This window comes from Manis javanica, chromosome 16 (assembly GCF_040802235.1).
Source record: "Manis javanica isolate MJ-LG chromosome 16, MJ_LKY, whole genome shotgun sequence".
Classification (NCBI taxonomy): Eukaryota; Metazoa; Chordata; class Mammalia; order Pholidota; family Manidae; genus Manis; species Manis javanica.
In genome coordinates, this window is record NC_133171.1 from 26,628,174 (window position 1) to 26,652,354 (window position 24,181).

Genomic DNA, 24,181 nt, shown 5'->3' on the forward strand with positions numbered 1-24,181 from the left:
TCACAAGGTAATTTTATGTGTAATTTTTTGAGGCACTGCCGTGCGGTTTGCCACAGCAGCTGTACCATTTTACCATCCCACCAGCAGAACACAAGGGTTTCAGTCGCTGCACATCCTAGCCAATACTTGTTAGTTTCAGTTTTTGATTTTGTGTTTGGTAACAGCCATCTTAATGGGTAGGAGTTGGAAACAAATTGTGGTTTTGATTTGCATCTCCCTAATGATTAATGATGTCTTTAATGTGCTTTTCATGTGCTGATTGATCATTTGCATTTCTTTTTTAAAGAAATGCCTATTCATATCTTTGCCCATTTTTTAATTGGGTTGTTTTTATTTTTGTTGAGTTTTAGGAATTCTCTAATTCATTTATGTATTTGTTTTGCTCTTCTGTTTCTTTCCTTCTTTATTTCTGATTTAATTTTCTCCTTTTTAGTTTTTTGAGATGAAAACCTACATCTGTCATTTCCTTACTTCTGTGTGCTGAGAGCTATACACCTCATTCTAAGCACTGTCAGCTGCATTCCACGAATTTTGATGCTGTATTTTCATATTGTTCCCTTTAAAATATGTTCCAATTTTTATTGATTTTTTTCATCTATTTTCTATAATTTTACTTAAAGTACATTGCTGAATTTCTAAATAGAGATTTTAAAAACATCTTTGGTTCTGATTTCTAGTTTACTTCTTTGTGGTCTGATAACATAACCTGAAATTTCACTTAATTGAAATTGATTGAGATTTGTTTTACACTCCAGGCTATGGTTGTTTTTGATGCATGGGCCCTGTGCACCCAAAAAGACCGTTTGTTCTGCAGTTGTTGGGTATAAAGTTCCGTGTCTGTCAGTGAGTTAAGTGCTGCTGAAATTCTCTGCATGCCTCGTGGTCTCTAGAGCACCTGCTCTATCAACACAACGAGCTGTGTTGAAATTTCTGACTATATGAATTGTTTTCTCCTTCTTTAAGCTATTTTTTGCTTTATGTATTACTTTTACAATTTTTTAGTTAAGTATAGTTGAACATATTAGTTTCAGGTGTACAACGTAGGGATTTGACATTTATATTCCTACACATTCTCACCTCAATAAGTAGTTACCATCAGTCACTAATCAGAGTCATTACAATCTTAACTCTGTCACCTGTACTGTTCATCCCCATGACTTACTTACTGCTGGAAGTTTGTATCTCTTGATCCCCTTCACCTGTTTTGCCCATCCCCCCACCCCTCTTCCCTCTGGCAACCAGCAGCTTTTTCTCGTATTTATGAATCTGTTTCTGGAGGTTTTTTTGTTCAATTGTTTTATTTTTTAGATGCCACATAGAAATGAAACCATATGGTATTAGTCTTTGATTTACTTCACTTAGCACAATACCCTCAATGTTGTTGCAAATGGCAAGACTTTCTTCTTTTATATGGCTGAGTAATATTCCATGTGCATATGTACCATGTATGTTATTCATCTATTGACAAACCCTTACTTTGCTCCCAGATCTTGGCTGTTGTTAAGTAGTGGAGTAATACATATAGGAGTGCTTATATCTTTTTGAATTAGTGTTTTTTATTTCTTTGGGTAAATACCCAGAGTGGAGTTACTGGATCATATAGTATTTTTATTTTTAATTTATTGGGGAATCTCTGTACCTTTTTCCCGAGTGGCTGCACTAGCTTACATTTCCACCAGCAGTGCCCGAGGTTTCCCCTTTCTCCACACCCTCACCACCACTTGTTACCACTTGTCTTTTCCATACTTGCTATTCTGACTGGTGTGAAGTGATATTTCATTGTGGTTTTGATTTGCATTTCCCTGATGATTAGTGATGCTGAGCACGTTTTCATGTGTCCATTGGCCATCTGTATGTGTTATTTGGAAAAATGTCAGTTCAAGTTCTCTGCCCATTTTTTAATCAGGTTGTTTCGTTTATTGTTAGATGAGTTCTTTATAGATTTTGCATATTAATTCCTTATCAGCCATGTCACTTGCAAATATATCCCCCCAGTCGGTAGGTTGCCTTTCTGTTTTGTTGATGGTTTCCTTTGCTCTGCCAAAGCTTTTAATTTGATGTAGTCCCACTTGTTTATTTTTGCTTATGTTCCCCTTGCCTGGGGAGACATCCAGAAAACAATTGCTAAGGCTGATGTCTAAGAGTTTACTGCCTGTGTTTTCCTTTAGGAGTTTTATAGTTTCAGATCTTACATTTAGTTCTTTAATCCATTTCAAATTTATTTTTGTTTATGGTGTAAGAAAGTGGTCCGGTTTCATTCTTTTGCAGGTAGCTTTCCAATTTTCACAGCACCTTTTCTTGAAAAGACTGTCTTTTCCTTCTTATTTATTCTTGCTTCCTGTGTTGTAGATTAATTGACCATATAGGCATGGGTTTATTTCTGGGCATCTGTTACGTTCCATTGATCTGTTTGCCTGTTTTTTTGAGAGCACACTACTGTTTTGATTATTGTGGCTTTGCAAAATACTTTGAAATCGGGAAGCATGATGCTGCCAGCTTTGTTCTTCTTTCTCAGGATTGCTTTGGCTATTTGGGGTCCTTTGTGGTACCATACAAATGTTAGGATTATTTGCCCTAATTCTGTGAAAAGTGCCATTGCCATTTTTTTAGGGATTGCACTGCCTCTGTAGATTGCTTTGGGTTGTATGGATGTTTTAACAGTAGTTCTACTGATCTGCGAGCACCGAAAAATGTTACATTTATTTGTGTCACCTTCAGTTTCTTTCATCGGTGTCTTACAATTTTCAGAGTACAAGCCTTTCACCTCCATGGTTAAATTTCTTCCTATGTATCTTATTCTTTTTGCTGCAATTATATGGGATGGTTTTCTTAATTTCTGTGTTTGTTTTTAGCATATAGAAACACAATGGATTTCTGTAATTGATTTTGTATCCTACAATTTCAGTGAATTCATTTATCCTAACAGTTGTTCAGTGACATCTTTAGGGTTTTTGATATATAGCATTAATGTCATCTGTATATAGTGACAATTTTACTTCTTCCTTATCAATTTGGATGCCTTTTATTTCTTGTCTGATTGCTGTGACTGCTTCATGTACTTTGAAGCTATTTTATTTGGTGCATACACTTGGATTTGTTTATTTTTTTCTTGATGAATTGACTCAGCATTATGAAATGTCTCTCTTTATCTCTGGTAATCTCTGGCTTGAAAGCTACTTTATCGGATACTAATAAAACCACAGCAGTGTTCACATGCTTACTGTTTGCATGGTGTCCTTTTTCTATCCTTTTACTTTTATCCTATCTCTGTCCTTATATTTTAAGTATGTCTGTTCTAAATAACATAGAATTGGTTCTTGTTTCTTTACCTATTTTGCTTTTCTGATACTCTTTTCCCAGTTAAGGACTTACTGATTTGTAAATAAAGCCTTACTTAAATAAACCCAGATATGAATCTTGTACTGAGTAAAGAGCCTCTGCATTTGTGTGTGTGTGGGAGAGAGAGAATTGGACTTTCTGAATTAGGTTTTCTTTCCAGCTGCACCAACTTTTTGGCCAATGTAAGGGTTGGTCAGAATAACTACGTAAAGTGACCTTTTACATTGTTCATGGTGTAAGAAAGTGGTCCGGTTTCATTCTTTTGCAGGCAGCTTTCCAGTTTTCACAGCACCTTTTCTTGCAGAGACTGTCTTTTCCTTCTGGTTTATTCTTGCTTTCTTTGTTGCAGACTAAGCGACCATATAGGCATGGGTTCTGTGCCTGTCTACATTGACTTCTCTCTTGCTCTGAATCCTGCTACTCTAGGAAAAGTTCTGTCAAGTTCTTCCTTTTAAATGTTTTCTAAGAGTGTTTAATTACTTCCGTAATCTTAAAGGATTCCGTCACTATGCCTGTTTTATTCATTTGTCACTTACTATGAGTATATTTTCCACCAGGAGAACCTGAAATTTTTTCTCTCTCCCTTAGATTTCAGGAATAGACGTAGAGTCGATCACAGTTCCCAGTCCTAACCTGCTGTTGACACCGTCCTTTGCAAGTTTCCTTCCTTGTTCTGTTTATTTCCTTTGTCCTTAACCTTCAGGCATCTATCATAATGTGCATGCTGTGGATTATCGTATTTATATGTATCCTTGTGATATGTATAGTGTTCTGTGTGCAGTATTTTCAATGTGCATAAATGGCAATAGGGAATAGATTTTTTTTCTATTTTTCCATGCTGTACCATGTTTTAAAGACCTATTTTTGCTGTGCACATCTCTAATCTACTGCTTCTTACTGCACAGGGAAACCTTTTTTTTCAAATTGTAATTCTCATAAGTGCTCTCTTTAGAATTTGCCACGAGGTACTTTGCTTTACTGAACACCTTAGCACTCTGGTGCCTTATTAATCAATGAAAAAAATTAAATCTCCCATAGAGATTGTTCAGTCAAAGACTCTACCAAAATGGAAAGTTCCCATTTTCTGAGGGAATTAGGTCCCAGTAAACGTGAATCATGCAAAGGGTGTCTCGAGCCCTGAGGACTGCTTCCCTGAGGAGGCGGCCCCTGACGCTCTCCGCCCTCCTCCGTTCAGGCACATATCTTTGAGATGCCTTAGGTTTATCTTCATAAAATCACACCATACTTTTCCCTGGCTCAGCAATGAAAGCTTTTAAAGCACTGAACCAATCTAACAGCCCAAAATAGTGACATCCCAGGAGGTCTTGTCAAGAATCTTCACTCTGGACATAAATGTGAAGACGTCAATACCTGCTTCGAGACAAGAACAAGGCAAATGTAGCAAACAGGAGGATTTGGGCTACAAGTCACAAAACCCCACCTTAAACAATCTAAACCTGGCTTAAACAGTAAGCATACATACTATCTCACTTGTGAATGGGACTTTCTGACATTCCTGGGCTGCAGAATGGATATTACGTTAGCAGGTGTGAGAACATCGTACACCTCCATCAACTCTCTTGGTTGAGCAAGTACATACTCCCAACGAGCAGTAATATTTTGAAAGGAATCTTTTTTGAACAGTGAGCCTCAGCCATGGGCTTAGGCTATCCAGTAAACCATGTTGTAAATGGAGGTGCTGTCATCCAAGATTTGTTGTTCCATTTAGAGAGCACGGGCAGAGCAGATGCAGCTTGATTCTTCAGGATCCTAGGATTTTTGGAGTGATAAATGCACATTGGCTTTAATTTAAAGTCCCCAGCTGCATTAGCCCCTAACAAGAGAGTCGGTGTGTCCTCTGAAGCTTTGAAACCAGGCATTGACTTCTCCTCTCTTGCTATGAGTCCTACATGGCACCTTCTTCCAATCGAAGGCTGTTTCTTCTATAGTGAAAATCTGTTACTTAGTGTAGCTCCCTTCATGAATTATCTCAGCCAGACCTGCACAGCTTGGCTGCAACTTCTCCATCAGCACTTGCTGCCCGCTTTGTACTTTTATGTTAATGGAGATGGCTTCTTTCTTTAAACCTCATGAACCTACCTCTTGGCTAGCCTCAGACTTTTCTTCTGAAGCTTCTTTACCTCTTTCGACCTTCATAGAATTGAAGAGAATGAGGACCTTGCTCTGAATTAGGCCTTGGCCTAAGGGAATGTTGTGGCTGGTTTTGATCTTCTGTCCAGACCATAAAACTTGATCCACATCAGCAAAAAGGCTGTTTCACTTTCTTATCATTCCTGTGTTCACTGGAGAAGCACTTGTCATGTCCTTTCAGAACTTGGCCTTTGCATTCACAGCTTGGCAAATTGTCTCACCAGGAGGCTCAGCTTTGGGCCTCTCTCAACTCTCAACACGCCTTCCTCACTGAAAGTTTGATCATTTCAGCCTTTGATGTAGAGAAGCTGCCAACTCTTCCCTTCATTGGAACACTTAGAGACCACTGTAGGGTCATTAATCGGCCTTACTTCAATATTGTTGTGTCTCAGGAAATTAGAGAGGCAGAGGGCGAGGGAGGAGGCGGGGCGGGGCTGGTCAGGGGAGCCGTCAGAACACACAACTTGTCAGTCAAGTTCACCGTCTTACGTGGGCACAGTTCGTGGGGCCCAAAACAATTACAATAGTGAACATCAAAGATGGCTGGTCACAGTCACTGTAACAAATAAAATAATGCAAAAGTTTGAAATGTTGCAAAAATTACCAAAATGTGACACAGAGACACAGAATAAACCACAGAGTTGAAGAAGTAGGAAGACAAGGAACGGCCTCTGGGGGCCAGGTCTGCTCGCAACATTGTAACTCTCAAGTATGTGAATCGCTGCTGCTTTATCTTAGTATCTAATGCTTTATTCCACAGTTTTAGACTGGAGCTCCCCCCAGGCACCCCACATTGTGCCTGTTATGTAACTGCTATTTTGTGTTAAGAAAGTAACAAGGCTTTTAAGTACTGAGAATATTCTGGTTGTATGGAAGAGCTCTTACTGTTAATAGTAACATCACTGTTACACTTGCCCCTCGCCTGCCAAGGAATCCTTGAAGAACAAAGATGGAGTGAAAAGGACACAGAACAAAGGATGCATCCCAGGGGTGGAGTGAAGACACTCTGCAAACAGCTGTGCTGTTTTCCTTGGAAATGTCTGGCACCCTCCGCCCAGTGTGGTGGCCGTGCGTCAAGGGGCCAAGCGCCCAGCCCTGCTGCCGGGTCTCCAGGCACGTCCCAGAGCAGTGCGTGCGTGGCAGGGGCGTGCGGGTCTTCTTGACTTGGTCAACTCCTTAAATGGCAAACTTTTTACTTACTTCCCAGGAGACATAATCCTGTCACCTCACCTGCATTCAAACAGTCATTGTTTCAGCTTTAACACCCAACACTCTGAAAAAACAAAACATGAACAAATGTCAGCCCTGAGCTGCTCTCAGACACTTGGCATGTCCTAAGCACGGCCGACGTCTCCTACCTAGCACAAAACTGGCCCAGAAATGTGAAGTTCGGCCACCTTCACCCCAGTGCATAGAACCCTCAGCTCTTTTGTGGTCTGTGGGCAGAATCATGTGCATCCTTCATGGCCCAGCTTCAGGGACAAGCGTCCACAGAACATGCTTGGCCATGTGGCTGTTCCTTTACTAGTGGCCCCACGGTGATGGTTTATTAGTCTCTTTAATGGTAACTTCTTTCCCCGTTTTAAAAATGTCTTGCCTTCTGTGCTTTTATTGCCCGCCTCTGAGCTTATCTCGCGCACAGCACGGTGCATACTGATAGCTTTGCTTGTGTTCACACGCTTACCAAGAAGTTTTTGGCACCTGCTGTATGCAGGGTACAACCTATGCCTTCTCAATAGGGCACCCAAGTCTGAGATGGCATCTGCTTACCCGTAGTTCAGATTTGATCATTTAGTGCTTTGGCAAAATGCCGTTTAGGAGCTGATAGGCATTTTAAGGAAATACCAAAAAAGAACACAGTACTATCATTAGGGCCTTGTAACTATAAGGCCATTCTGTCAATTTATGAAAAACTTATGTATTAGATTTAACTTGGTTTATTATTATGTTTGACATGTTTCATATATAAGACAAAAAAATTGAAATGTTCTCATTTTCTGCAGCGTGTGTGGGAACGAGAGCCTGAAGATCAAGTGAGCTGGGGAGAAGACTGTGTTTTAGGGAAAATCTTACTAAATTTTGTGTTTTTTCCCCTCACGTATGGAGAAGACCTAGGACACAAAAGCATTTAATGTTAAAATGGATGCAAAAATTAAATCACTGAAACATTGCTAAGAGAAGTTAAAGATCTAAAGAAGTGGAGAGATCCATCGTGTTTATGTGTAAGAAGGCTCAGCCTTGTTAAGGTGTCAGGTCCACTAAATTGATAGAGTCAGTGCAATTCCAATCCAATTTGCTGGAACAGACAAATGGACTCTGAAACTCGTCTGGAAATGAAAAGGAGTTAGAATAGTCAAAACAACTTTGATGAAGAACAAAGTTGGAGGCCTGATACTACCTGGTAACCAGAGTTGTTACAAAGCAACAGTTACAAAACGACAGTGTATCAGAAGACAGCGTGGTATTAGCATCAAGATTGCCCAATAGATCAATGGATCAGAGGAAAAATGTCCAAAAATAAGCCTGCACACATATGGCAACTGATTTTTGACAAAGGTACGAAGGCAGTTTAGTTACTCTGGGACAATTACCTATCCATTTACATGTTACAGTTGGAACACTTGGATATCCATATGCAAAGAAAAAGAAAAGAACTTCAGTTAGTCCCTCATGTCATACACACAGATTAATGCAAAATAGATCATAACCTAATATAAAACCTACAACCATAACACTTCCAGAAAGGAAAAGGAAAACCCTTGTGACCTTGAGTGAGGCAAAGGTATCTTAGATACAAGCCCAAAAGCATGATCCATGAATGAGCAAATCAATGAACTGGACTTCATCCACATTAAAAGCTTCTGTTTTTCAAATGCCATTATGAAAATGAAAAGATAAGCCACAGACTGGGAGAAAGTACAAATCTTATGTTAGAGAAATGATTTGCATACAGAATACATAAATCTCAAAACTCAATAGTAAATAAATAATTTTTAAAATAGGCCAAAGACTTAAATATTCCAATAAAGGAGAGAGATAGATGACAACCACATGAAAAGATAGTCAACATCAGTAGTCATTAGAAGAATGAAAATTAAAACCACAGTGCGGTACTGCCGATACCTACTAGAATGGCTAAAATTTAACATTGTTGGCGAGGATGTGGAGTAACTGGAACCTACATTGCCGGTAAGAATGTAAAATGGTGCAGCCATTTTGGAAATAATTTTGACAGTTTCTTAAAAAAGTTTAACGTATACCTACCATACAATCCAGTCATTCTGGTCTTAATATATATTTTTTTAGTGAAGCCCACATAGAGGTGTGCACAAATTCCCAACAGCTTCATCTGTCATAGCCAGACAGTCCAGATGTCCGTGGGCAGGTGAGCAGGTTAAAACGAACAATGCCACAGCCACAGAATAGACTACTAGTCAGCGGCATAAAGCAGTGGACTGCTGGCACACGTTACAGCAGGGCTGGATCTCCATGTAGTTAGGTTGAGTGGAAGGAGGCAAATTTTCACAAGAATAAAACAGTATACACTGTGATTCCATACATACAAAATTCTATGAAATGCAAACTAATGTAGAGTCACAGAAGAGAGAGCAGGTTGTGGGGGGACAGGGAATGTGGGGGGAAGTGGGAAGCTTAGCCTGAAAGAACAGGAGGATTTTGCGGGGGGCTGGGTATGTTCACTGTCTCTGGTTGGTGACGGATTCCTGGCTATAAATGTATGTCACAGTGTATCAGATTTTACACTTTATTTTTTTCAAGGGTCCCCAAGACCATCCATGTGTGTTCAGTGATTTACTAGGACTCATAGGACCCAGCATAGAGTTGTACTTGCGGCTGAGATTCATTCCAGTGATGCAGTAATGGTACCTAGCCAGGTCGGTGAGGGACAGGTACCCCGGGGAGACATACTGAAGGAAGGGGGGCCACTCACAGCACACCTGCCCTTCAGCAGCAACAGTGTAAGCACAGGCGTACCATGTTCATGTCCAGGGAAGCCACTTAAAATTCAGGGTTAAGGGTTTCGACTGGGGGCTGCTCACTTAGGCAGCCCCTGCCCACCAGTATCTCAGACTCCCCAAAGGAAAATAGGCGTTCAGTGCCTCAGGCAGGCAAAACAACCTAACGGCATGGGGACTAAAAGCCAGGTTCTTTGATGTCAGCCAAGAGCCAGCCTTACAAGCAGGCCTTTCGGTAGGCGACGGCCTCAGGACTGTTAGCTCCTTGCTGCAGTCAGTCATACCACACTAGAACTTTATAAAAAATTGTCATATAAGGTAGTATGAGCTAAGTTATTGAAAAAGTTAAAGGCTATAAAAAGAGTAATTCAGATTTGTGAAAGGCCACTACAGTGAGGTCTTCATTATCTGGAACACTTCATGCCCTTAAAGCCTCTTTTTGGAGTGAGGTGGGATATTAATAAAAGTAATTTTGGGATGCCTGGCTTATAGGACCTTCCAATTATTTTTACTCTTTAATAATATGACTTTTCATTTGAAGTGCATTTCAAAATCTTTCCCAAAATCTATCCCCACATCTTTTCTTTCTTGCATGAAAACTTCGTTGATAGATATTTTTTAACCATTGGTCAACTGATCATGACCCAATTCTGTAGCAAATAAAATTTAAAGAATGGGTGTTGAAAGTGTAATTCCCTCCACAGCAGAGCCACCCTGGGCAGCTGAAGGTCGTCCTGTCCAGGCACACGGCACAGAGGGAATGGAGCAGGGATCTGGCCTGTACTCAACGGCCCTCCACGGGCCCCCACATCAGTGTGTCTGCCCAGGAAACGAGGCGCCTTTCCTAGTGGGCACAAAAGTGCTGAGTGCCTACTGTGGCTCTGCTCAGCACACCTGCTGGGGAAGGTGTCCTAGAAGCTGGTGGTGGTAGGTGGTAGTTTTCCCCAAAGATGCTGCCCTATTGTGCATCTTTCCCCTGAAAGAAATGCAGCCAGTGACCTTCAGTAGTGCGTGTCTTTGACCAGAGCCCCACATGGTCCACCCACATGTGCAGGAAGAGGGCCAGCTATGCGAAACTGCCTGCATGAGGCCATTTCCTCTCTCATTTGGCCCAGTTGGCCTTGAAAGGCAGGTGATTTTAGGGTATGTTTTTCTTTTTCTTCCTCTGGAAGATGCTTGGTGTCTGTTCTGTATGTGGATCCCATTATGAACGTCCCCAGGCAAGATTTCTGTGTGTCTGTAATGATAAAAAATTCGGAGGAAGGCGACTCCTGTGGCCCTTCTGAGTGATGTGTGCTGTTCCTGGGTAATAATGAAGTTTCCTGAAGGGGAACTAAACCGTCTCACTTCCAAAGACCCAAGTAGTGTTTGAGACTCAGCTCTGAGACAAATAGAAAATACTTGATAGTCACTCTTAGCTTCAGATAAGTGATGCTCAGCCATTGACACCCTCTTTATTTCTCGTAGGCCTGGAGGCCTGGCTGCGTTCCTGACGGGGCACTTGCCGATGGCGCAGCACTGGCGACAGTCGCGCGTTGGGGTGTAGTCCATGTGCGGGACCCTGCCAGGGGCTGTTCTCCCCTCCCCCTGTGTTTTGTCTGTGCGGCTCATATTCTTTGCCTTCAAGTTCTTTTCCCTAAGGAAACCTCAACCACATCTATTTCCCCTATTTACAGATGCGAACTACACGCAAGGTCTCTGTCTGGCCGGTGGGCCTGGTCGGCGGGCGACGCTATGAACGTCCATTGGTGGAAAATGGCAAAGTCGTTGGTTGGTACACCGGCTGGAGGGCAGACAGGCCTTTCGCCATCGACATGGCAGGTGAGGAGCGCGGGTGGTGATGCGGCAGGTGAGGAGCGCAGCCAGATCGCTCCTGCCGTAGTCCCGATCGTGACTCTGGCCTGGCGGAGGGCGGCCTTGAATAACCACTCTGCATAAACCCTAGACCAGATTATGTCCAGCAGATGAACTGTTTGACTAAACCTTTGAGATACGCTTTTGGTCAGTTCAAGGAGAAATCAGGTTTTACGGTGACTGGAGTGTTCATTCCATTCCCTTTATCCAGCAAGCGTGTATGTGGCAGGTGTGGGGCTGGGCACTGGGGATTCAGTGGCGCTAGACGTGGCCCCTGCCTCCAGGCCTGGCTGCCTCCTGTCCCTTTGGACCCTCTCTCTACAGCCCAGTGGGTTACGGTATATCACATGCTTACTGAGAAATTTAATAGTGACGTGCAATCAATAGGCTAGTCAGTTTAACACCCATTGGTAACTTTTATGCTTAATGATACATTTAATGGTTAAAATATAAACTTGAATCGGTTTTTTTCAAACATTTATTAACTTTGAGTATAAACTGTCTTTTAAAGTTTTTATTCTCAGACCAACTGAGTTGAATAAGACCTTGTAGACCACAAATTCTAAAATGCTACTTTACCATAAAGTGGCTCATTTTCGGTGGGCTATGTAAAATGGTGCCATGGTAGCTGTGGAGGGATGCAGTTTGAAACCTGAGGCTTAGAGCAAAGGCACAGTGGCATCTGTAACTCTGAAGAGGAAGGCAGAAGAGCTTCAAAACTGATCTGGCCGGTCTTCAGCTCTGGGACGCAGCTCTGTCTGTCTGTCTGTCTGTCAGTCTGTCAACCTGTGCTTGGCCAGTCTTCTGTGTGCTTCCCCGACTGCAGTCAGAATGTCTATGCTCAGAATTCGGATGGGATGAAAGCTGTGTTCTGAACTGGGTTCATGACTTGTGTTCTGACAATACAATAAACTTGAGGGAGCAAGACCGTGAAGCAGCCCAGGAGGGAGGGCCGTTGAGGGTGGGACGGGCCGGCTGTCGCCCTGCACCCGCGGAGATGACAGACAGGGAGGGTCCACTCAGCGCTGAGCACGTGTCCCGAGTGCCAGCTGTACGGGCCTGCTCCGTGGCCCCCGACCCCGAGGCAGCCCGCCCTCTGCCCTTCCCAGGCCGGCCTCCTGCTCCCTGGCCTCTCTGTCCCTCCCCTGCTCGAGCCTCCCCTGGTCCTCAGCTCCTGCGGCCCCGCCGCTGAGCGGGCATCTGCCCGAGCTTCTCCCGACGGGGCCCGGGGCGGTCGGGCAGCTGTCCTCAGGGGCCTCGGGATTATCCAGAGGCTGAATCCCTGGCTCTGCAACTGTAAGAGTGACTGTAACGTGTCTTTTGAGACTCGGGTTTCTTGCTGATGGGAGTTGTAACTTCGAGGAGTACATGTGGGGGGTGTTGGGCACAGCCTTCCGCTCCTCTGGGACCCGGTTTCCTCCTAACGCGGCCTTCCTTTCCCGCCTCCCCCTGGGGACGCTCAGAGAAGAGCCCGTCCGTGGACTCTAAGCGAGGGCCTGTGCCCGCTGGAGCAGCCGGCTGACGGGTGTCCCACCCCTGACTTTCCCAGAGCCCTGCCTCAGCACAGACTCCCCAGCACGCCTCCTTACGCACAGGAGCCCTGCCAGCTGTCCTGCAGGTAAATGCAGGGTGAGGACGGCTTGGGTGAGTCTTCCTGGATTTGCTATAGCGATTTTAGGGAGCTGATCACTCATCTGGGAAACCCACTATTTTGCATTGATCTCCCCAGAATTTGGATCCAAATAGTGATATCGAAAATTCAAGAAAGGCAGTGGGTTTGTGTATTAGACTTGGCCCATGACAAGATATTTGCTTTTCTTTCACAGCCAGATTCTCTGGGAAACTTTTCTCCGTGACATGGCTGATGTTTGGATTTTTCTAAGCATTTCAGTATATATCCAAAACGTAAGCTCCATCATAAAATATGAATGATTTTCTTGTTTTGTATTAACTGTCCCTATTTCAAAATAGGAGTAAAATTTCTGTCTAAAAGAACTTCTGAATTATTTTCTTCACACATGAGCTTGCTTTGCAAATTAATTTTCAGTAAATTATTGATATTTTTGGAAGCCTTTAAGTGAGGGTGACTTCATAATGGTTCTGATTCTGATCTGGAAGCAGTTTACTCTCATTCTAAAACCTGAAAATTCACAGCTTTGCTTAGATGCCATATAAGGTTCATTCACTGTGGGAAAAGGGAGATAACCCTTTTGGACCTTCCTATAAAAACGGTACTTCCCACCTCATTTTCAAGTTACCCATTACCCGCCCCCCCACACACACACAAATGTTCAAGCGACAGACTCTCTTGGGCCCCTTCCAGGGGCCAAGCTTAAAGTAACTTCGGCCGCCCCAGGAGGTGTATATTGGTTCAGATTCAGAACCCAAGGCTGAGATACTTTGAATTCTCAGCGATGTACATATCTTAATCTTAACTCTAGAGGGTGGCCGCCGGGCACTGTGTACCTCTGGTGGCAGCATGCTCAGTTCCCACCGAGTGCAGGGCACATAGTAGGAACTCTAGCCTGGTAAAAATCCAGCCGGGCACACTGTAGTTCAGCTCTAGCACTGACCGCTGTTTGGGGGCACAGTTCCCAGTGAGACTGCCCCACTTCAGACTCCAGCTACACTCAGGGGGTCTCCAAGCCCTCTGTGCTTCTGACCAGGCGGCTGTAAATCTGATGTTCTCTTCAGGTTTGATAATTTCCTAGGACTCACAGAACTTGGGGTAGTGCTGTACTCATCGTAGTTCCTTTACAAAAGACGCCGTCAGGAAGGAGACGCAGGGTGAGGCCTCTGCTCACAACCTCGGGAGCGCCACCGAGCACTGTGTTCAGAGCTCCTACTGGGGTGTCACGATGACGGTCTGACTGATGAAATTAGGGGCCACAGGATTGAACACCGTCTCCAGCTTCTGTCCGCAGGGGTCAGGAAGACCCGAAGCTCCGACCCCCTAATCATGCCACTGGTTTTTCTGGTAATGGCCCACATCCTGCAGCTGTCCAGGGCCCGCCTCAAGCTCCCTGCCAAGAACTAGGCACAAAGACCAGACGCAATTCGTTTTATTACACCGCAGGCTCAGGGAAGGACACAGTGATGCCTGGGTTCTTGTTCACAGAGTCAAAGAATGAACTTTGCAAACACTCAAGGTAGGAAAGCGAGGGAGAGGCTTACTATTTAGAGATGAAGCGAGAGGACAGGGCTCCTGGTACATGCCAGGAGGGGACAGGAGAGTCTGTGGCTGGGCATTGTTCAGGGTTTATAGCTTTAGGTGTTTAATTATTATTGGTCCTAGCCTCAATGTTGCCTTTTTGTTTTAACCAATCCTGCTGAAAATTGCCTATATTCCTAATTTGTTATTTCTATCCTAAAGAGTTTGTGTGACTCTGATGTTGCTTAATGTTTAACACAGTTTTGATGGGAGTTTCTCTACACATTGTTACATGTGCTGACTGTGACTACCCTGTTTTGCTTCTCCCAGAGGCCCTCACCCTACTCTGTCTAAACCCACAGTCCCTGTCTCAAACTCCCTATCATAAAGGAGAGCGTCTCCCACATCCCCTTTTACTGATGTTTCATCCCTGAAAGCAAAGGGTACGCGCGTGATGGGTCAGGTCACTTTCAGATTGTCTGTGGACTTTGTCATTCCTGATAAAAATGAGATGTGACTGCAATGTGATAAAGGGCTGTTGCTCGTGGGTGGGAGACGGGATGGTCTGTCGTCGTCCTGTGGGCGTGGGCGTGTGGAAGCTCTGGGATCAGGTGGGCTCCCACAGGGGAAGTGTGCAGGGCTGCATCCTTTAAAGCAGCTGCTGGGAGAGGAGCCAGGGAAGGACACAGGGCCCCAGAAGAGCATTTCAGGGCGCACAGGTGGGAAGAAGGTGAACGTGGACCTGGCGGTTAGATGCCACATGTCACGAATGTGGATGTGGGAGGAGGGTGCTTGGCAGGTGGGGGAGTGTGAGAGCCAGACGCTGGCATCACATAGATGGTGGCGGTGAGATGCTTGGCAGCCACGAACAAGGGAAATATGGGAAAATAAAGGGCAGAACCGAAGAGATTAAAGATCAGCAAGACTGAGGAATGTGAGGTTTCCAAGAGAGCAAAGCGGGAGAGGAGCTGGGCCCACGGAAGGAGGGGGAGGGTCCACTGCGGCAGGACGGTGGTCACAGGAGGCCGGGAGGGCTCGGTGGGGGGGGGGTGCTAGGAAGAGGGTGGGTGGGCTCACCGGGGAGTCCCTTCCAGCCCCAAGGTGGGGAGTTCTGACAAGTTCTGACTCTAAGGATGGAGGTGACTGTACGTGGCCCACCCTACTTATACGTGTGTTTCTGTTGGCGCCTAGCTTCTCCAGTCCTTACAGCCTATCACCGTTCCTAGTTGGCAGTAGTTCTAGTGTCTGGAGATGTAAAGGGGCCTTTTTAGCGTAGGATCCGTGATTTGGAAGCAACCTCTAGAAGAAGTGGGGTGGGGGGCACAGGGTGGGGGTGGAGCGCCGCTGGCTGGCCAGGGGCAGGGGGCGATTCTTTGCAGAACTGTGGCAGGATGGAGATGGGGGCAAGGTAGAGCAGTTTAAGGGGTGGGGGAATTGCTCCCTCACCCTTCGGTACCAGAGAAGCTGGCGTTTTGAGAGGGAAGCTCTAAGTATTCAGAGTCCCAAAGGAGAGGAGGGGGGATTGTGACCTCGGATGGGCTGGTTCCCCTCCTTCTCCTAGTCCGCAGATGGAGTGAGTTGGACACCAAGGCCTGGGGCGTTGGGAGGCACCGGCCACCACACAGTGACAGCAGGGGATGCACAGTGGGCTGCATTTGGCCGACCCGACCCAGCCCTGCCCGGGGACATAGGCCTGCAGGACGCCTGCCCTGTGGGTGTGGTGTCTGGCCCCAGAGAGGGTGGCTGCCATGAGCACACGGCAGATTGTACTGTGGTAGAAAATGAGGTGCACGGGGAGTCTGGGACCCACATGGAGAGAGAGAAGAGAACTGCAGCTGGGCGGTCGGGGTGTGGAAGGCGTAGCCCCGGGGGCCTCCCGTGTAGGCCCCGGCCAGGCCCCAGCATGTGTCTGGGCAATAAACTGGGGTTGGCTTGGTGCTCAGGGGTAAGGCAAGCTGGGCTCAGACTGAGGGCTGATGGCTGCAAGAGATCCGCCCCATCACTGCAGACACCGGGGAGTCCGGGAATCGTTTGAGTACGGGGACAGATGGGGCGGCAGGTATCACCTGAAGATGAGGTATCGGGGCGGGAGGGGCCAGCCTGGGGCCAGGGGCTGAGCGGGGGGAGTAGGAGGTGACAGGAGGCCTTACAGGATCCCCTAGGGATTTGTAGGATTTTAACAAGCCATTTCAGATTCTGCCCAGAAACGAGAAATTTGGATCTTTTTAATACTGTTGTATGGTTTTAACAGATAGATTTAAATTTTGTTTTAACTGGTGTAATTTGTTTTATTACCCTTTGAGTTGTAATTTATATGCAGAAAAAATGGTAATCTTGGGTGATTAGAGCATTCTACTAACCAGAATACCAGTTGTGTAGGAATGGGAGCCTGCGTATAGGAAAAATGAACCACATTCCTGGACTGCAGTTTCCAGGCCTGGGATTCCCAGTGGGCGTGCTGGGCTCTGCACGGTGGTGGGGTTCACACAGGCTGCATAGGAGGAAAAGACAAGGGTGCCTGCCAGGCCTTCCTGTGTGCGCCGTACCTGCCCCCAGGGTCCTCCTCTCTCAGGGTCAAGGCCTCCTCAGCCCTGCCTGGAGGCCCACCTGGCCCCCTTCCTGTTCTTGGTCACTGGGGGCACCAGCCCCTGCAGGTCCTCCGCACACCCTGCACCGCAGAACCCCCCACCCCTCACCTGCGGCCTGCATAGATGCCCACGCCCGGGGTGTCGTCCCCGCCAGCCCTGTGGTCCCATAGGTCTTAGCTAAGGGCCCCTTCCTCTGGAAGCCTCTGCTGGCACCCCAGGTTTAGAAGCTCCCCGGCCTTGTAGCTCCCATAGCCAGAGGCCCCGCGCTTCCCCACCACAGCGCTGGTACATGTTCAGCTGTATTGTTGACGTCCCCACCCCACCCTGACCAAACATGCCCTCCCTGGGACAGAAGCTGCTCCTGGGCTGGCCTGCCCTCCATGCCATCTTCAGCTCCAGCCTTGTGTGCGCTGCAGCCCCAGCCTCACAGTGGGCTGAGAAATTGCCCTGCACCAGCTTCTGTCCCCACCGCCAGGCAAACCTCTTTAAAGAAATTACCAATATTGACTGTCACAAAGAGGCCCGAGGGGAAGCACTGGGCAGATCACTGAAGTGCGCCCCCTGCTGGCTCTCCCTGCGGGCTATCCGTGGGTGCAGGGACCCCCTCGTGGGCGCAGGGACCCTCGTGCCCCGTTGAGGGGGTGGGTGGGGGAAGGGCATCCCTGTGCTCACAATCAGGAACAACCTCTAGGGCCGCTGATGGTGGACGGCCGTGGTCAGGCTGAGCTGGTGCAGGTGGCGCACTGTCCACGCAGAATTTCAGTGCAAGAAAGCTTTCCTTCAGGACTAGGAGTTTTGTGAGACCAGTTTCCCCTTACGCCGGAGTCCAGCAGCCCTGCTAGTCTGCTGAGCATTTACCAGGCGGGAGATGCTCTCAGGCACTTACCTGCTTGCTTAGTCAGTCCTCAGTTCCTCCGGGCATGTGCTAGGATTAGTTTCCTCATTTAAATGTCAGGAAACCAAGGCCTGGACCCGCTGAGTAACCAGTCCAAGGGTGCAAGCAGTTAAGTAGAAGAGCCGGGCTTCAACTCAGGTCAGTGGGTCTCAAAAGACGGCCCTCCCATCGGCTTTGAACCCCATCTCATCTGCTCACCAAGTCAGCAGGTTCTTGATCCCCGAGCCTCTATTTTCTTCATCTGCAGAACAGAGGGAATGGAGTGAACACTTTCCCGAGTAAGATGCCCCATGGAAAGCTGGTCACGCACCGCTGCAGACACGGAAGGCTGCGTCTCAACCGAGAAGTAGGCTCAGACTCGCCTGGGTTCAGATGGCTCGACCTTTTGTCTGGGGGAACCATCAGGTCGCGGCGGGGGGATCTGCACAGGGAGCTGTGGGGGGAGGGATCACCGCCCCCGGGCTCCCCGCGGCACAAGCAGGTGTCCTCACCTGTGGATGCGGGATCAGACCTCTTGACCTCCGGGTTATGGTGAGGTTGCAATGAGGATAGATACGTGCAAAATAGATTCCTGCTGTTCTGCGAATGTTTGACTCGACATTCGCAGCCATGTTGAGTCACTCATGAAGGCGACACTCAGGAACGTGTGAGCTCTGCTTTGCGCTCCGATGAGCTTCGCTTCTGCCGTGGCTGTTAGATCAGGGCCCTCACCCTTCGGTGAAGCAGGACGGCACCTGAAGATACACCGGCCCTTCCTCTAGATAAAATACCCCGGAAGAGATCAAGGGGCTTTAAAAAGTTGTTGAGAAGCACATTTGCCAGCTCTCGTGATTTCCTGCTGAAAAACCAAATTGCATCTGTGCTTTCAGAAGCAGAGGCCGTCTGTAACATTTATGTTGCAGGTGTCTGGAGGGGCGCTCGTCTCGGCCTGCTGGTGCTGCTCAGGGGGGTGTTGTTCTCTACTCCGTTACTGGTGGCACTTGGGGAAGAATTTGAGAGAATGATGCTCACATTTTCTAATGAGACCGCAGGTGGGGAGAAACATCCCTTTTCACCATCTTGACTTTTCTAAGAGTCCCTGCGAGAGCGTCCGTAGACATGTTTCATTTGGCGTCTCAAGAGGCAGACAGCTTACTAGCGTGCAGAGTGAGTTAAGGACGGTGGCTCTGGCTGCCAGCGCGGGGCCTCGGTGCACGGCTGGCCACTGTGACCCCCACACGTCCCTCTGCGCTGACTTTGTGGGGCCCGGAGAGCCGGTGCTCTTCCTGAGCCCCCTGAGAGGCCTCCTGCCCCCAGGCTCTCTGCACGGCGAAGCCCCCGACTCCAGCCCACCCCAGGCCAGCCGGGCATTGCCCCAGGCTGATGGCTTGAGGTGCTGGACAGCAGCATGACTGCGCCCCAGCCCAGATGATGCAATGTCTCCGTCTTCCCAGGTTTGCTGGCGAATTTCTAGTCAAGACTCCGTGGTACCAGAATCGCCTTTTCCAGGAAGTTTTTCCTTATTTTCCATCCAGTGTAGGTGCGGCTCCCCCGTGCCCCCCTAGAATCCTGCATTTACACCCCGAGGTGGCTCGTGTGTCGTCATGCTGGCCCCTCAGGGCTGCCCGGAGGGGAGAGCTCCTATCTTGCCTCCCCAGGCCTGGCACGGTCCCTGGCAGTAGTAGCTGGAGTAACTGTTTGCTGAATAGGAATTTTATCCTATCTTCCTTAAATAGTTTAAGAATTATAAGAGTCTACAGCTTCTTACTCCTTCTGACACCACACTGCCATTATTTAGCAATGGTGAGATGGAAAAAGCGGAGGGGGTGGAGGGAGGGTGCTGGCCGCCGAGCCGTTCTCCGGAGAGCGCTGTGAGCAGGCACCCACGGGGGCTGGCAGCCTGGCCTACCTCAGAATCACCCAGGGAGCTTTGCAAAAAACACCCATACTTGGGCTCCATTGCCGATCAGTTAAACCATAATCTCTGAGCTGGGCCCAGAGTTTGTGTATGTGTGTATGTGTGTGTGTATTTTCAAGTCTGAAGGTGACTTTCATGTGCAGCCAGAGAAGAACAGCTGGTGCAGATGTCCAGGAGCTATGCTCGTGGTTCATCACCAGCCATCAGTGGGCGTGCCCCCCACCATCACAGCCGGTCACTGGGTGTGCCCCCCGCTATCACAGTCCGTCAGTGGGCGTGCCCCCCGCCGTCACAGCCCATCAGTGGGCATGCCCCCCATCACAGCCCGTCAGTAGGCGTGCTCCCCACCCTCACAGCCCGTCAGTGGGCGTGTTCCCCGCTGTCACAGCCCATCAGTGGGCATGCCCCCGTCACAGTCCGTCAGTGGGCGTGCCCCCACCGTCACAGCCCCTCAGTGGGCGTGCTCCCCGCCGTCACAGTCCATCAGTGGGTGTGCCCCCATCACAGCCCGTCAGTAGGCGTGCTCCCCACCATCACAGCCCGTCAGTAGGCGTGCCCCCCACCGTCACAGCCCATCAGTGGGTGTGCCCCCGCCGTCACAGCCCCTCAGTGGGCGTGCTCCCCGCCGTCACAGTCCATCAGTGGGCGTGCCCCCCATCACAGCCCCTCAGTGGGCATGCTCCCCGCCGTCACAGTCCATCAGTGGGCGTGCTCCCCGCCGTCACAGTCCATCAGTGGGCGTGCTCCCCGCCGTCACAGCCCGACAGTGGGCGTGCTCCCCGCCGTCACAGCCCGTCAGTGGGCGTGCCCCCTGCCGTCACAGCCCATCAGTGGGCGTGCCCCCGTCACAGTCCATCAGTGGGCGTGCCCCCCGCCGTCACAGCCCGACAGTGGGCGTGCCCCCCGCAGTCACAGCCCGACAGTGGGCGTGCCCCCCGCAGTCACAGCCCGACAGTGGGCGTGCCCCCCGCCGTCACAGCCCATCAGTGGGCGTGCCCCCCGCCGTCACAGCCCGACAGTGGGCGTGCCCCCCGCCGTCACAGCCCCTCAGTGGGCGTGCCCCCCACCGTCACAGCCCCTCAGTGGGCGTGCCCCCCGCCGTCACAGCCCCTCAGTGGGCGTGCCCCCTGCCATCACAGTCCATCAGTAGGCGTGCCCCCCGACCCCTACCTCCCATTGAGTTAGTCTGGAGGTTTGCGGTGGGACAGCCCCATGGTACAAAAAGTCCGACAATGCTCAGTGAAGTTATTTGTAGAGAACACTTGCCCTGGTCAAGCAAGAAGAGAATTTCAACACGGGAGAGGGGTTTTTAAAAATGATAACTGAAAGGCACCACCAACATAAAAGACTACCTGTATTCACTAAGAATGGAAGTTTAATCTGTTTTTTTATTGTAATAAAATATATGTAACATAAAACTTAGCATTTTAACCATTTTTAAGTATCCAGTAGTATCATGTACATCGACACTGTTATGCAGTGGTCACCAGATCCATCTCCAGAACTCGTTCCTAACTGCAAATGGAACCTGTGCCCACTCAACGCTGACTGCCCCCGACACCTGCCCCCAGCCGCTGGTGACTGGGTAGCCACCATGGCACTTTCTAGCTCTACTTTGCTAGGTTCCTTGTGAAAGTGGGATTATGCAGTATTTGTCATTTGTCTCTGGTGGGTTTCCCTTAGCATGATGTCTTCAAGGTTAATCCATATTGTAGCATCTGCCAGAATTTCACTCCTTTTTAATGAACATTCCATGGAATGACATTCCATTGTATATACAGACTGTATTTTGTTCTCCATTCACCCACTGATGGCCTTTGTGTTGTTTCTACCTCCTGGCTCTTACAAATCATGCTGTGAACATGGGTGTACCGGTGTTCATTGATGTTTAAGTCACTGTTCTTGTGTTCTGCACCTAGAGGTGGAATTCATGGATCTTATTCTAATTGTATGTTTGATTTTTTGAGGAACCACCATACTTTTTCTACAGTAGCTGTATCATCTTCCATTCCCATCAACAATGTACAAGAGTTCCACTTTCTCCAATATTCTTTCAGACTCTTATTTTCTTTTAAAAACTTTACTCATATTCACAGGGTTTGAGGAATGGGAAAACAGCCTCCTGTTCTGCTGTATTTTCTGGGTTGAGCTTAGAGTCACCTAATGATATATTCCATAGTCCTCATGGGTAAGAGAGAATAGAAAACCTAAAAAGTGAAATAAAGCCCAAAACGGTGACTCTTAGTTGGCACACTCTCGGTGTCGAGCCTGAAGACTGCCAGCCCAACATGCACAGAGGTCTGTTTCCCATCAGTCTTTTTGTCTATTGAGCCGACAGACCCACTTTCCCTTGTAAACTTCAATATTAGACACATCATAATTCCCTGCCACCAACTTACTAGAAAATCGTTCAAAGATATGTTCAGTATTCAGTTAATTAAGCCTCCGTTCTCATCTTTTATGCTCAGCGTCAGATTTTTCTATCCTTCATTATCCTGATTGTTTCCTTAGAAGATTTAGTTTTCTGTGATAGTTTCATGTTTTCAGAGTAGAGATTTAAATGAATTGCTTATAGGTTAAGTGAAGAACTCTCCTTAGAAATGCAGGGCATTTTATGTTTTCCTCAAAGAACAATGGCTGCTGCTAAGGGGATTTTGAGTTGTTTGAAAAACTAGACAACAATTTTCAAAAAGTGGTTTACCCCGAAGCAATCACAAAGTTTCAGTGAGTATTCTGGAGCGGATTAACAGACCTATTCAATAGCCCAGCCTTGCTTTCTCATTGCTTTTCGGCATGAGAAGAAAATGACTCTGAAGTCACCTGGAAGTGAATGTGGAAGCTGCGGCTCTGTCTGCTCCTTAAGAAGCAGGAGATCGGGAAGGACTTTGCATCACGGCTGTTAGCACGTATGGCACCTGTGCATTCAGTCCTTGAACCATGAAAAGCTATAGTTGAACACTTGCATGAAACAGTGGCAATTTAGAGATGAAAATAAATAAGTAGAGGACTCATCCCTTTATACAGCCCTCTTTTTTGCTTTGTGTCTGATTTAAATCTAGTGAAAATGATGCCTAAATACTACTAGCAACATACTCGTTTTCAGTTGGATAGGTCACCGATGCCAAGGCTGGAAGGTACAAGATTGTAAAAAGTAGTATACAGGTAGCAGTTTTCCACTTTTAAAACTGAGATATAATTGACGTATAGTGTTATATTAATTTTAGATGTACAACATAATAATTTGATTTTTGTATATATTATGAAACGATTAACACAATAAATCCTGTTAACATCCATCACCACACATAGTTAACAAATGTTTTTCTTCTTGTGCTAAGAACTTTTAAGATCTACTTTCTTAGCAACTTTCAAATAATACAGCACAGTATTGTTAACTGTAGTCACCATCCTGACACTACAACCTCAGGACTTATTTTGTAACTGGATGTTTATACGTTGTGACCACCTTTATCCATTTTACCCGACCTCCCCCCACCCCACTTCCCCCAAGCTCTGGAAACCACCAGTCTGTTCTGTCTATGAGTTCGATTTTTTTTTTGATTCCACATAAAAGTGAGATCATATGGTGTTTGTCTTTCTGACTTATTTTGCTTAGCATAATACCCTCTTAGGTCCATCCATGCTGTCACAAATGGCAAGATTTCTTTCCTTTTTATGGCTGAATAACATTCTGTGGCATGTACATATACCACATTTTCTTTATCCAATCATCCATCAATGGACACTTAGGTTGCTTCCATATACCTTGACTATTATAATGCAGTGAATGTAAGTGTGCATATATCTTTTCAAGTTAGTGTTTTTGTTTCCTTTGGATAAATACCCAAAAGTGGAACTGATAGATCATATAGTTCTATTTTTAATTTTTTGAGGAATCTCCATACTGTTTTCCATAGTGGCTGCACTAACTGACATTCCCACCAACAGTATAGGAGGGTTCCCTTTGCTCCACATCCTCACTGACGCTTGTCATTTCTTACCTTTTTGATAATAGCCATTCATAGGTGTGACATGATATCTCATTGTGGTTTTGATTTGTATTTCCCTGATGCCTAGTGATATGGAGCATGTTTTCATCTGTATGTGTTCTTTAGAAAAATATCTGTTGAGGTCCTCTCCCCTGGTTCCAAATCAGATTTTGTTTTGTTTGTTTACTATTAAAAGTATATGAGTTCTTTATACATTTTGAATATTAGCCCCTTATTGGATATATGGTTTGCAAATACTTTCTCCCATTTGGTAGGTTGTCTTTCATTTTGCCTTTCCTTCGCTGTGCAGAAACTTTTTAATGCAGAACTTGTTTATTTTTGC

The 24,181-nt window shown here is 46.9% G+C and overlaps 1 protein-coding gene across 1 annotated transcript in view; it reads left to right on the forward strand.

The window, feature by feature from the left end:
- Nucleotides 1–24,181, forward strand: part of B3GAT2 (beta-1,3-glucuronyltransferase 2) — a 46,308-nt gene that overhangs the window by 12,428 nt on the left and 9,699 nt on the right. Inside the window, exon 2 of the mRNA XM_037012625.2 lies at nucleotides 11,141–11,285. Within this exon, the coding sequence (XP_036868520.1) occupies nucleotides 11,141–11,285 (145 nt within the window). The remainder of the gene's footprint in view (nucleotides 1–11,140; nucleotides 11,286–24,181) is intronic.